This window comes from Hyaena hyaena, unplaced genomic scaffold, assembly GCF_003009895.1.
Source record: "Hyaena hyaena isolate Hyena2069 unplaced genomic scaffold, ASM300989v1 scaffold_34, whole genome shotgun sequence".
NCBI classification, from domain to species: Eukaryota; Metazoa; Chordata; class Mammalia; order Carnivora; family Hyaenidae; genus Hyaena; species Hyaena hyaena.
This window is the reverse complement of record NW_024080665.1, coordinates 4,907,464-4,922,498: the sequence shown is the minus strand read 5'-3', so window position 1 is coordinate 4,922,498 and position 15,035 is coordinate 4,907,464. Positions and strand designations below refer to the sequence as shown.

The 15,035-nt window shown below is 45.7% G+C and overlaps 1 protein-coding gene across 1 annotated transcript in view; it reads left to right on the top strand.

The window, feature by feature from the left end:
- The window catches only part of TENM4 (teneurin transmembrane protein 4), a 387,326-nt gene that overhangs the window by 266,361 nt on the left and 105,930 nt on the right, over positions 1 to 15,035 (top strand). The window contains exons 16-17 of the mRNA XM_039228710.1: positions 2,467 to 2,493; positions 9,977 to 10,123. Coding sequence (XP_039084641.1) covers positions 2,467 to 2,493; positions 9,977 to 10,123 — 174 coding nt within the window. The remainder of the gene's footprint in view (positions 1 to 2,466; positions 2,494 to 9,976; positions 10,124 to 15,035) is intronic.

Below are 15,035 nucleotides of genomic sequence, written 5' to 3'. Positions count from 1 at the left end.
CACTATCTCTAGTTTCTTGTATAGTGACAGGAATAGAGAAAGAGTATAAGAAACATTTGTGCAGTGTTAAAAATAAATGAATGAATGAATGAATAAATAAATAAATAAATAAGAATGGCCCAAGAGGAAAGATGACTTAACTGTCATCACCTTCATCCCAAAGTCCTGAGGAGAAAGATGAAGGAATTCTGTGAAGTCCCGAATCCACCATCCACAATGCAAATTCATGGACTTTGTGTCTTCTTTTCTGAAAGTTAATGTTTTAAAGTCATGACGAATTCTTAAGAGATTACGTTCGAGGGCATACGTACCAAGATTTTCAAACAATAGAAGCATGAACAGCAGTATGGACACCTGCATATGGCTTTTATAAATAAACAACATTGGACTACAGAGACCCCAGCTATCCCTTTCATTTTCAATAGACAGAGACAAAGAGGCTCTCTTCTGTTCCCAGAAAACTTTTTGGGAAGATTAGTGGACAGAGTAGATATAATTTGTACTCATCACCGCAGCCAGGATATCACCCTTAAATTTGGAGATAAGCAGGTTTTCCGTGTGAGAGAACTCCCTCCCAGCGGATGCTGCGTGATGGCATGGCCCCCTGGATCCCGCTGATGGTGTCTCCTTTCTACCCCTGCAAGAGAGACTCCAGCGCACAGCAGTCTGTGCTCACGACCCTCTGTGAAACTCTGCAGATCTGAAAGCCGAGAACACCACCTGAGCCAGGAGGTCCCGCAGATGCTGTATGTGATGATGTACCATGGGAGGTGACGTCTAAGAAATTTTAGGTCACTCTGAAAAACTAGATGAATGAGCTTGACAGATAAGACTAGCGTGACAGATGAATCAAGAATCAAGAAAGGCTTCAACTTCGCCTGAGATGCTTCCTGGGTGGCATTACCTGTGGGCTGTCCCTACTTTTCATTGTTCAGCATTTCACAGCTTTGTTTATTCACTCTTGCCATAATAAGCCGTTCTCCCCCACTTTCCTTTCCTGTATCCTGTGATCTCACAGACTCCATGACGTCTACACGAATGAAGGGGAAGCACACAGGCCCAGTTAAAACCTCCTCTTCCCAATTTTCCACTTGGCTACGCATGCATCTTTTGGATGCATCTTTCATCTTGAAGCAGATACCACGTGGAAACCTCAAGTCAAAACATAGCCTCTCATCCACCAGTCTTTTGAGGCTAATATATATTGAACAGCAATGGTGTCTATCCAAGCTAGAGGACTGAAAAAATGAAATTTATATTTTTTTATGAGGAGAGCAAGAATGTTCCGACAGTTTATAGAACCCCAGGGCTTCCAGATAAGGCTCTGCCATGCAGTCCAGTCCTGGAGTCCTTTAGATTCGTGTGTGAAATCAAGCTGAGAGAGACCAGCCTGACACAAAGCATCAGGCCCTTCAGGAGAGAGCCATCGATCTGGCCATTGTGGGGGTGCATGGAGAGGAACTGTCATGGGAGGGGTGGAAGGGAAGCTCCCCAAAGGGCTATGACTGTAGCCCGGGTGGGGAAGATGAAATGGCACTACTGACTGATGCTGGGAACGAAGAGGGCTGCCCTGCTTTTCAACACGCAGCCACATACATGCACCATGAGGTTTCTTTCAGTGCACTGCTTGACCCTCCTCCTCACAAGAGAAACAAAACCTTAGATCGCCAAGTAAGCCAGTGCTTGGATGCAACCCTTCCACTGGAAAACAGAGCCAGCATCATTCTATCTTTTGAGTTAATGAGCACTGAGAAGTGGTCAGGTTTTCTTTTCTTTTCCTCGTCTTCCACAGTGGCATCCGTCAACCTGCACCTTACATTCTGTGTAAGATGCACAAAGGAGAAATGCATCTTACTTGGGACACCAGGCACTCTGCATTCAAGTCTCTGTGGGCACCTGTGTCTGTGGAAAATTCACGAATGGCAGACAGATAATGTAGCAATATATGTGACCAAAGACTCAACCCACTCCCCCAGCCCATATCAAAGAGTTTTGCACAGCTCTGAGTTCCAGCTCTCTGGAAGCCCCTCAACCCAGACAGGGTGCCCTTGTTCTTACACGGCTGCTTCCCCCAAAGCTCTGGGTGGACAAGGGGCAAGTTCTTGTTTTCCATAAAGTAGAACAAACCTGGCAGAGCAGGAGCATGGCCACTTTTGCAGCTTCCCATTCTCCTTTTTCTCCTGTCTCCCCTACCCATATGTCTTCTTACATATGATCACATTTCCATACTCCCGGATCGTAGACTGAGTACAAGTTCCTTTTGGTCCTTTCTGGAGAATGTGCTTGCTCTCCCTCCTCCTCTCTCATGTCATCTTGTCTTTGGTTTTATTTTCGCCACCGTGGCAGATCTGCCCCAAACGTGGGTTGCGTCCTCCTGTGTCTCCTTAGCACCCAGCATGGTTATGTGGCAGGCAGAACTGCACTTACTGGATCCTACCTTAAATGTCCTGTCTTTTATTTCCCAAGCACACTATCTGGATAGGGTAGTTAAAGGTATGGTCTTCCTTCCTCTATTTTCCTATTGTCTTCGTGTGTGTGTTTGTGTATGAGCATAAGAGAAGAAATGTGTATATAAGAAATGTATATACACCCCGTAAGCATGGTGTCTGGATGCTGCCACATCCCCGGCTTGGTCACGGCATCCACTACCCAGAGGGTGGGTTTTCGGTCCCGTGGTGGTTGATATACCTGGAGCATCATTCTTCCCCCTGAAGTGCTCGGTCTGTCTGTGACATCACCATTGTGTTGTCCCCTCTTTCCCTCCCCACACACGCACACACCGTTCACTCTTTCTGCCCCATCATATGTCACCCTAGCCATCCCTTAAACAGACCCTGGTCCATCAGAATTAAGATCCGGAGGACCAGGGTGGGTGGCCTGAGAAAAGAAGAGGCCCCAGAGCAAGCTAAGAAATCTTCACAAGTGCATTACATTCCTGTTGTCATGTTCATTCATCCAACAGCCACATGTGGAGCACCCACTGGTCCTAGTGCCATGTGCTTGGTACCGGGACGGGCTCTGGGGAGTTGGGGAAACAGACCCGTGACCTCAGGGAGTGGATGGTCTGTTTGTTTGGGTTTTTTTCCCTTTTCAGAGAAGGCCCAAGTTTGGTAAGTCTTATCTTTGAGGGGTGTTCCCTGCAGGCAAAGTAATTCCATTTGAAACATCTTCATTAATTAGATAGTGCCTAATTTTCCAAATAGGCCTTATTACTCTAAGAATTATGTCTGAGAAAGATCGGCTATGTGTGTACCTACAAAAGACTCCAAGCCCCCTGAGGAGAAATGCCGTGCCATAGTCGTCTTGTTGTCCTCAAGTCTTGACACGTCACCTGGCACAGAATAGGTGGTTAGTGGTTAATGAGAAATACTTCAGTGTCAGGCTGCCTGAGCCTGAACCCCAAGTCCAGCAGTTAACAAGCTGTGTGACCTTGGACAAGTTATTTAACCACCCTTCACTTGAGAGTCCTTCTAAAATAAACTTGATAACAGGATCTACCTTGTAGAGTAGGCGTGAGGATTAAGTAAAATAATGAATGTAAGTGCTTAGCACATGGGCAGGGATGATGCTCAATAAATGTTAGATATGCTATTTTATCATTATATCTTTATTCTCACCCTTAATTTGGAGGACTTCATTAGCCAGGCTAATTTTTGAAATTGTAAAGGAAACAGCTAAATTGGCTTGTGATAAGAGATAGCAACTGCTACTTAAAAACGCATGGAAAGGGTTTGGGGGAAATATAAATGACTGAGTACTTTCCAACTAGAATATCTTTGCCAAATACAGCAAAGGTGTTACTGGGGCCCATCAGATTCAAGGCTGGTGCTGGGAAGCAAGGTTCCTTACATTTTACATGCCAGTCTTCAACTGAGAATACAGTCATTCCAGCAAGAGAGAGTAGTATCTGTGAGCCTCTTTAAAACAGGCATTTCACACATAACCATTATTGGAGGAGTCTTCAGTGTGGATTAAATTTCGTAATGCTGCCATCTATTTGATAGATTTTTTTTCCTACTATGTGAATTGTTTTTCATATCCCTCGAGGCTTAAGCAAGCCCTTTGGATTTTTCTAAGGGAGCTCATGTGACTCTACCCATTTTATTGGGAAACGACATTGAAGTTGGGGAAGTTGAGAGGCCCACTGTGGGTCACATTTCTAGTAAGTGGCAGAGCCAGGACTTTGAATTTCCTGACCTGATCCATATTTCCAGCATTCTGTCTTCTGTCACCATTCACCAAGAAAGTCCCATAATTTCTAATATTCTTCCTCCAAACCATGTCTTCCAACCTGGCAGCCTCAACAGGAAGTGATACATATCTTCTCTCAAACCACCTGTTCTGCTCTTTAGTTCAGAAAATATCATCAGACCTTTATTTGGATTAGGCCAATAAATCATAACTTTCTTTGAAGGACAACTGTTTTCTGCCAAAACCTAGGTTTGAGCCAGGCCACCATCTGACTAACTTTCTGGTATGTTGGTACTAATCCTGGGGGGAACAAAAAAGAATTCAGAGACCTGTACAGCACAAGCTCAGGACCTTTTAGAGTATCGTGCAGTTCAAAGACCAGCCCACTTTTACTCTTTGTTTTCCAGTTGTGTTGGTAGAGACTAAAAACACAACATGCACTTAACAAATATGTTGAATCCTCCTAAGTGCCAGGAAATGTGGATTCCGTACAACAGAAATACTTCCTACCCTTGTACTACCCAGTAGCCTAGCAGAGAAGACACCAATAAAACAAGTAATTCCATCGAAGTGTGATGAGGGTTAAGAAGTGAATTCCAGGGGCCACTTAGCAGTGAAACCCCGCAATTTAGGCAGCACCTTGTAGACCAACAGTGTGAACTTTAACAGAAGCATAGGAAAAAGTCCCTAAAGGTTTTTAGAAGCAGGATAATGACTTGAGGACACTTGTGATTTGGAAGGATCCATCTGGCCATATTGGGGAAAAAGTTGAGGGAGAATGTTTGGGGGCAAACAGAACAGACCGATCGGGAGACTGTTGGCATCATCCACGTGGGAGATGATGATGACTTTGTCTAGGGAAGTGACTGTGGAAATGGAAAGGACAAGGGGACCAGAAAGAGAACCAGAAAGAAATGGGACATTTTGATACCTGATAGGGATATTACTTAGCCCCTTTGCCACGTAACTGAAAACTACCTTCGAGGATTCTGAAAGTCGTCTTGTCATACCTGATGCTAGTTTCAAGGGGGACTTCTTCATAGGCTTCCGCAGAAGGCTGAAGATAAAGTGGTCCCTTGTCATTTAAAGGGCATCTTTTCTTTTGAAAAGCTTAGCCCTTCTCTAAACCTTAAAATTACATTATTTTGGCTCTAGCAAATGCCTGATGTGAGTCCTTCCAGAGGGGATTGTTAATGTCAGTTGGGTTCTCTGAATTATTGATGAGTTTCAGGGCTTGTGGAATTAATGAGCTTTAGTGGTGTGTAAGGAGGCATATTGCTTTAAGAAAGTCAGCAAGTCACCCCGGAGGTGGCTTCCTCATACTGGCTAATGGAGGTGTGATTACTCCAGAAGCAAACTGCTGGCTGGGAGCAAACCTCATTTAACCCACAGGTACTCAAAGTTCTTCTGAAACCCTGAGACTGACAGGACAGTGCAAATCCTCAGGGTATAACTTGGTGCATTTGAAGAAACGAACTGTATTTAAAGTGTTCCTGTGATTTCACATGTAGAACTTACCCTCCCCGAGAACACCTACCCCTTCAAGGCATTCCCCAAGCAGCACAGAATGTGTGCACTGGGTATCATGTGCTAAGAGGAACTCACTAGAGCAGGGGTTCCCAAAGAGGGGTTTGTGAAATGGAATATTCCACATTATTATAAATGGTAATAGGGGGGTATATGTTCTGAGATCAAACTGGAGAATGTTCTGATAAATAAGCAGGTTTCTTTATTGTAAGACTTCTCAGAGCCTTTAATATATTAATATTCAGTGTGACTTTATAGAATAAGAATCTAGGATAAAATATTTTCCAAATTTGACTGCAGAAGCTTGTTTTTGAGGACCTCATAGTACTAGCATTGTACAAAATTCACTTTGAGAAGTACTGTTTCAGATGATGAGACCCATTTTATTTATTTATTTATTTATTTATTTATTTATTTATTTTTTACAGACAGTTTATTGTCAAGTTGGTTTCCATATAACACCCAGTGCGATGAGACCCATTTTAAATTCTTCTTGGAAGAAAGTAAGGTGTAGGTACATAGAATACAACATAATTGAAGGCAGAGGACAATAATGCATCTCTCGATGCCCCGGAATTAACACACACCAGCCTGGAATCTAGTAGGTGCTGAGGAAAGTTTGTTGAAATTAAGAACAATATCATAGAAATTAAAGTTGCTTTGACCCTCTCTTTTGGATCAGCTGCACTGGAAGGAATTAATACATCATCTCATTTGGACCTTCATTTTATAGATAAGAAAATTGAGGCCAAAAGAGGAAAAGTAACTTTCCAGAGACCCCACAAGTTAGGCAGCAGGTACCAGAACCTAGGTCTCCTGTCTTATTCATTGATACATTCAACAAATACACATTGAGTACATGCTGTGTGCAAGGCACTGGAGTAGGTCCAAAGCTGGCCTTATGGTGTTTATAGTCCAATGGAAGGAAAAAGCATTAATTGCAAAATGAATAATCTACACCTACTTGGGACACTTGCTTCCAGTGAGGACAGAGCACTAGGAAAGCATGAAGTCGTAGGCCTGGGCTGGGACTCATGGCCATGAACCCATCTCTCTGCCTCCCACTGAGATGCATGTTGACTCCCATGACCACGTTGCTGGCCTTGCCTCAACTCTCTCAAGACTTATATTTATTAGGACCATAGCTCTTGACCCAAAGCTGATACAGTGGCAACTAGCAGAGGGTTATTTCTGGTTTGTGAATTTCTTAATGAAGTTATTACAATGTTAATTCAATAATAATAATAGCAGCTATGATTTATTGACTGCCTACTCATGTTACCCATAACTGTGCTAAATAATTGACATAACATTATCTCATTAATCTCAACAACTCTTTGAATTAGGCCTCACCTCCATTTTACAGATGAGAATACTGAGGCATAGAGAATTAAATAATTCACCAGTCATCACACAGGTAGTAAGTGAAAAGGTAGTATGGCAATTTGAACTGAAGTCTGCCCCGTCCCAAAGTCCACATCGTGTTACAGCACATGGTTTTAATTTAAAATTTAGGATTAAATGGTGTGGAATGGAACTGTCTTAGAGAATCAGGATCCAAAAACATAATAAAAAGTTACTTTAAAATAGTATGTGTGAAGTGTCTAGCACAGTGGCAAGCCATGGTAGACCCTCAGTAGATGGCAACTGTCAGCATATTACTGTCCTGAAGCCTCTAACCAGGAAAACTACAGCACACATGCCAGATCTGGGCCAGCACCTGTTTTTGTAAGTAAAGTTTTATCAGAACACAGCCATAGCTCATTTATAAGTTACATCTGACTACTTTCCAGCTACAATAGCAGATTTGATTAATTGCGACAGAGACCGTGTGTTTCACAAGCCTAAAATATTTACTATCTGAACCTTTACACAAAAAGTCGGCTGACTCTGATCTAGACAAGTGCCTCAGGTTTCTGGGTTGCCTTTCTATGAGCCCTATGTGAGATTATGGGTACAACTTATGATACTGTATCCCCTCCCCTCAAAATAGAAGGCGAAAAAGGTAGGTAGAGGACTCAGATATTGTATTCAAGCTATGTCAGACTCTGTGCATCATGCATACATTATCTGATTGAATCCCTCGGACAGCCCCATTTTATAAGTAGGCTGAGGCTCAAAGAACTTAAATAAAGTGCCTGGGTCATAAAAGCCCCTGAGTGGAGGAACCAGACTGATAGGGCTTCCAGACTTGTGCTTTCACACAAGAGGTGTTCTTTGCGTCTCACAGGAGGCTATATCTGGGAGATGCAAAGAGAGAGCGGTCCACTACCATTCTTAACTATTGCAGTCTTCCTTCCTCCAAGACTGATTTCAAATACAAATGAGGCTCAATTGAAAGACAGTCCCAGCTGAATGGATAAACATTTAAATGGGACTAAAGAGGGAGGCTCTAATGGTTTTGACCAGGAAGGGTGGCTGGTGTTGGCTGCCAGGTCAGGGTGCCTGAGTAATCACCTGCATGCCAAGGCCCTGCTCCTGTGCTTTTACAACTGCTTTCTCAGTCACTTTTGGGGTGACCATGCGGGTGGCTTCCCACCTTTCCCGACAGGCTTCTGCTGTGCAAAGACCACATAGTCTACATTTGCTTCTAAACTTCTGGAAGGATCCTGCTAGGCTTGGAGTGAGTGCATAGTCAATAAATGTTTCTTCCTTTGAATGACAAACATGATGGCCAGATTGATTGGTTGCTGTTTGAACATTTCAAATACAAAAGTCAACTACCAGAATTCCTTGAAACACTAAAGTTTTATATTCTAATTGATGGGTCATTCAATGAGATCATACCTTGGCCTACATCTTGTACTGAACAGCTACATTCATATTTGTCTCATTCAAGAATAATGGGCCAATTTTCAGTTATTCCATGGCAGAAAACTCGGTTGGTAGCCATATTCGTAGCAGTCTGCAGCTCATAATAATGAATTAAGTTTTATAGATGACTTTCACATCTTTACCTTTCCCTGAGACCGAGCAGGAGTAGAGAGAAAACACAGAAGGCATGCCAGCAAAAACTGTTTTTTGATAGCCGCTCTGAGAAAGGAGCCGGCAGGTGTTAAAATGAGGACGTGAATGAAAACCAAGTGGCAAAATAGAAGCTGAAGTGAACCATGTAACTTAGCAGATTCTCAGACATAGATTCCTGAGCCCCAAACTCAGAAGGGTTTCAAAAGGTGGTAATAAAAACCTGTAAATCTTCCAACAAGTAATAACTTCCCACCTTGTTTCATGGGCAAAGCAGCACTGAGGCAGAGTCTAAACATTGCCTGACCCTTCTTGATGAAGTCACCCGAGGTTCTCTTAGATAGATGGCCACTCCTCTATCAGGTTCCCACCATATTTTGTACATCTCCCCGAGGGCACTTAGCAGTGAAATATTTTGCTTATACAAATCTGTCTCCTTTGATAGGCTGCATGCTCCTCAAGAATAAGAACTAGGTCTTATTCATCTCCGTACCTCCAGGGCTCGTCCAGAGAAAGTGCTTAATAAATGACAGACAGGCACACAGATGTCCACATGAACTACATTAGGGAAGGGCAGCCTGCCCGTACCTGCATTAGCAAACACAGACATAGTCTATCTTCACGGCAGTCGTCGGGGCTCTTACGCATGCCAAACCCTGTTCTTAGGGGCTGTAGTTAAGATGGGAAGAAAGAGACCTAAGGACTCTTCCTCAAAGCAAAGACAGTTTAGGAGAAAACAGGACAAAATAAATGAAAAGCCTAGGGTCCAGTACGATTGACTCAGTAACCAGTGCTGAAAACAGAGCCCTTTTATAATGACACAGCAGTGCTAAGGGAACATGAGTATACCGGGGGGATGAAGGTTTCATTCCAAACAACCCCCAGAAACAGGAAAAACACACAGGCGTGAACATGGAGCAAGGATCAGACAAAAGTTTCCACCACTCACGTTCTGACAGGCTCACATCCGCTGACTCACCGCTGGGAATCCTGATCACTTTTGAAAGGAGGATTTCAGATGCAGAAGGTGTGAGTTTCAGACCTACCCCCAGCACTTCCCACCTGTGCCGCTGCCTAACCCAATGGCCTTCGCAAGTCTTTTCACCTCCGCATCCCTGAGGCCCTCTCGGCCAAGTGCCAGTCCCTAGCGATCCCATCTTCCCTGGGTGCCGAGGGCATCGATGTGCTGGTGGACGTGAGAGCACTTCTCAGGCAGGCAGGAAGAGCGTGAGTGTGTGTGACTGCAGGTGGCTGCGGACGATCAGACCTCGATTCTGTGTGCTTTGCCTTGCAGAGGGTTGCCCTGGCTTGTGCAATGGCAATGGCAGATGTACCTTGGACCTGAATGGGTGGCACTGCGTCTGCCAGCTGGGCTGGAGAGGAGCAGGCTGTGACACATCCATGGAAACCGCCTGTGGTGACAGCAAAGACAACGATGGAGGTAAGGCTCTGGCACCCAGGGGCCCCATGCAGCCCCAGTGGGGAGTCGAAGTGGGGCCACAGGGCAGCGAGTGGGCATTGCCAAGGCCGCTAGCATACCAGCTGTCCAGTCAGAGAGGCCTGCAGGTAGGCATAAAACTGCACATGCGGTCTAAGGAGTGGGTACATACCTCCAGTTGTTCTGTCTTAATTAATTTAAATGAACTAATGTACATAAAATTAATTACCATCTGACAGCAAGTGCAGGGAGAAAGCATATGCAAGAAAGAATTTTCTAGCAATCCAGTAGTGGGATGAGTTACCAGCAAAGTCACGAAGCCCCCCTCACTGAAATGGACAAGAAGAGGCCATCCAGTTTTGTGTTACAGAAAGTGGCAGAAAGGATGCTTCTCCGGGGCAGGGAGGTTGAGTTCCCTTCAGTCAACATCCCTTCTCCCCTGATTCTGGTAATAACCCTCATGGAACCACCTTGCCCCCACACCCTCTGTCCCTGTGGGTTGATAGTAGATTTGGTCTTAGTTAATAGGTTTTTTTTTCCCAAGTGTTGTACAGTCAGACCCTAAGGAGGAGTGGCCTGGTCTTGTGGAGCATTTCTTAGCTTAGACATAAGAGATCAGGGTTCCACTTGTTTGTCCTTGACCTTGTGTATCTCTAAGCAGGTTACTTGCTATCTCTGGGCCTCACACTCTCCTGTTTATAAAATAAGGCAGTTGGATCATGAGGACCATTCCAGTCGTTCTGTGGTCCCAGAATTAGCCTTTGTCTTTCTTTTGTGTTACGTTGCATAAATATAAACACGATGTGCCCTATTTTCCCTCCTGGAAGATAGGTTGATTCTTCCTAATTCTCCTAATCTCAGAGGGTTAGTCGGAGAGATTAAAAACATAGAGAAATGAAAAAAAATGGAAACGGTCGACCCTTTTTGTCAGATGATGGCCTAACAGCTGGTCTAATCCAAATGTGTTTTTGGATTTATACTAAGGGACTTGCTAGTGCACTGCACGGATTAGGAAATCAGCAGGCCAGAAACTCAGCATCCCAACCTCTGGGAATTTTCTACGGAGTGTGATTCTACAATCTCAGAGCACCATGCAGATTAAAAGGCGGTGTGGGAGTTTATTGTGATTATTTTGGTTCATTTGCTTTCACTTGGCCCCAGCAGCTTGGATGGGGCTATTTCAGACCACGGGTCTTTGTCTGAACCAGTTTTCAGTCCATCTACCTACTGCCTGCAACCAGGAGGGGGTCAGGCCTCCGCACCAGTCAGGGCCTTGTGGGATAGTTGTCAACAAGGAGCTCATAGGATTGGGCCTTGGCAGCTAAGCAGAGACAGCAGGTTCAAGTTCTCCTCTTGAGATCTTGCAGGGCTGAAATATCCCTTAATCAGTCTGAAACATAGGGAGTCCATTAATTCCTGTGTTCCATAAATATCCAGAGTTCCTCCTACGGGGGCAGGCCCCAGGCCAGGCACAGAGATGGCAGTGTCGTGTCCCTGCCCTCCAGGAATTCAGAGGGGGGAGAAAAGTCCAAGGTGAAGTGCTAGTAGACAGTGGGATGCTGTTACAGAGTTCTCTATTGGTCGGTAAAGGTGATACTCGAGTAGGTAGATGTTTCCTGGAAAGGAAAGGGCTTTCTGTTCAGAGAGATCGTCATGGGCAAAGGCAGGGCAAAGCACTGAAGGGCACCAAGCATCCTTGTCTTCAGGCAAGAAGAAGTAGGATAATATTTGCTCTTCATGGGAAAGAGATGTCAGCCTAAATTATCCACATCACTCCTCAACCTTCTCCTTTACTTTGCCTGTAGACACAGTTCCAATGGCCAACAATAACTCCATGCTAATTAGAAGAGAAGGGGACAGGAGCGGCACCATGAAGTCATTCCCCTGTCAAGAAGGCAGGATCCTGACCAAAGCCCTCAAATAGCTATTGAGCATCTTGGCAGCCAGAGAACTGCATGTCCTTGAGAAACGTAGGGAGAACCCACACATAGGAGAATATATTACAAAACAAGGTTCATCTGTTCCCTCACATGAAGCACAACGCTGGTGTATCCTGTTTAGCCCTCCCAGTGCTAAAACTCGCCAGTGTTTACACGGGGCAGGGGCATAAGAGCCCAAAGCCCCACAGCTTTGGTAGGAGAAAGAGCTTCTGACCAGAGGAAACAGGGTTGATCCAGACCCCAGAGGAGTGTAGCCTCCTCCCGGCACTCTGAGAGATGAACCAGCAGGGACTAGAAAAGAACAATCAGAAAATTCTCAATTGTAGGGACCAGGCCTCTTGCATTGCTGGAGTATTTTACATCCCTCTTAGCAAAGCCGTATGGTGTTACATTCACTCACTTAACCAACATTAAGTGAATATCTACTACGCATTAGGCCCTGTCCTGCGTTCCTGGGGCTTCAGAGACAAAGAAGACACAGTCCCTGCCCTTGTGAAGTTCACAGTCTGGAGGGAGAGATAAGCAGCCTGCAGTCACATTGCAGTGGGATGGTTGCTGTGGTGAAGGAGTGTCCATTCATTCAACCGATACTATCACATGCCTGAGCACCCAACTGGGAACTGTGATATGGTCCCTGTCCTCTGAGGCTTCCAGTCTAGCCACGAAGACATTTGTGGGTCATGGTTGGGAAGACAACTAGCCTGGGAGACCAGATTGCTGAGGAAGCTTGGTCTTGGGCTCTCAACTGTGAAATGAGGAAATGTCTCACCCAGGGTCCTTTCGGTTTGCTGGGCTCTCCACCCATTGAGGGAGCTGAGGAGATGCTACGTGAGGTCCCTGCTTTGCCGGGCAGCACAGAGGAAACCATCATAGGGACTAGACTGTCCCCAAATGCTGGAGGGGGCATGGCTATCCTCACTGGCCTACTACCCTCGGTCATGGCCAAATGGGAGCAGTTTTGGTGGAGGGAGGAATGCGGCAGGCCGTACAAGACATCACAAGCGTGAGCCGTTGTACGGCTGTTTTCAGTTCAGTCAAGCACACATTTGCTGGGCTCCTACTGTCTGCAAGACACCATACTCCTTTCTGAGCGGATAGACAGAACCTGTGAACGTGGCCAAGTCTTTCTCCCTTAGGAAGCCCAGTCATTTGGAAGAAATTGCTGCCCTACCAACTCAGTCCAGTGGATGCAGAATGGAATAAGTGCCTTTCTTTCGGCCACGAGGTGGAACACAGCATAATCCCAGATAAATAAGGCGGGGTGGAAGGGAAAGTGCTAGAGTCTAGCTGAGTGGTTGTTCTTGGCGGGTGTGACACAGGGGCTTGGAGAAGGAAACAGCAGGGTTCAATGTCGAGACAATGAAGAGACACTCCAGCTCCCTCCTCCTACTCCCTGCGTGTTGCAGGCAGGGAGACGGGAGCCATGGAGGGCGTGTTCCATCACACACCTCCGCATCAGCCAGGAAGTCGGTAACATGGCCCACGCCAGGGCCCAAGACTCGTGGGCCATTCCACATGGCCTTGTGACCCGAGAGCCCTTCTGCCTTCTAGAAGTTCATCCTCTTCCTAGAAATGCAGTGTGAGCCCTCACACAAATTTAAATAGGTGACTACAGTTCCCAAAGCTGACGAGAGGCTGAGAATGATAATCTGTGTGTCATTTTACACTTTGCAGAGCAATTACGCATCCACCCAGTAACTCTCGAGGTACGTGATGTTATTATCCCCTTACTATTTCTGTATAATGAGGAAACTGGGGCTTAGTGAGTGTCAGTATTTTGCCCGAGTCACACAGCTGTTGGATGGCAGAAACTGTCCTAGGCTGGGAGGTCTGGCCATGCAGGCTCCACAGTGAGCCCAGACCTCAGACCCACGGTTCCGTGGTAAACCCCACTGTGGCTCTTCGGGTGCTCTGAAAACTGCTGCTGTCTCTTCTTTCCCAATTTGCTAGGCCTAAAGCAGTCCTTTCTAAATTAAACTTGAATTTCAAGCTTCATTAAGAATGCTGTTGTATTTTTCAACTATGAGACAGAAAAAAAAGTTCGCAGTATGGCTAAGCTGGGTCTGGCATTATTGGGTTGTTTTTGTTTTCGTTTGTGGTTGTTGTATAGATTGAAAACCAGGAAACAGATTCTGAAGGTGACTCAGGGACTCCCAGTCCACTGATCCTCTGTTGGGGCTACCCTCACCCTAACATGTCTACAAGATGTCACCAGAGCACTGGTTGGTACGGTGGCCCAGCAAGGTCAGCAGGCAAGGCCCAGGCCCACCGCTCGCGGTGAATTCCTCTGTGTGCCCTGCCTGACAAGTGGTGTCTTCTTCATCTAGTGCCATGTATGAAACCCTCCAGGAAGTGCTTTCCCATGTGTCTTCTCGTCCCTTACATGGTGACCCTCTGATGGGGAGTGGGGGAGTGTTCATTTCATGCCCATTTCAGGGATGGTGAAACTGTGGCCCTAAGATGCAAAGTGACTGCAAAATGAGAGTAATAATTCCTGCCTGCCTTGTAGGGTCACTGTGCGGATTGCAGATGTTGTATTCAAAGTGCCTGAGAGGCAGGGGCGCCTGGGCGGCTTGCTCGGTTGAGCATCAGACTCTTGATTTCGGCTCAGGTCACGATCTCAAGGTCATGAGATGGGGAGCCCCTTGTAGGGCTCTGTACTTAGTGTGAAGCCTGCTTGAGATTCTCTCTCCCTTTCACTCTGCCCCTCCCCTGCTCACATACACGGGAGCGCACAAACTCTCTCTCTCTCTCTCTCCCCTTCTCTGCCCCTCCCCCACTTTCTCTCTCAAACAAATAAACTTTAAAAAGAATTAAAAAAAAAAAAAAAAAAGTACAGGATCTGTTCCCAGATGGTCTGGATTCAAACCCCAGCATGCTGGCTGCATGAGCTCCTCAGCTTCTCTAAGCCTCAGTCCCTCACTTGCAAATGTCTGTTCTCATTCTCCTGAGCCTTTCCACCTGTAAGCACAGAA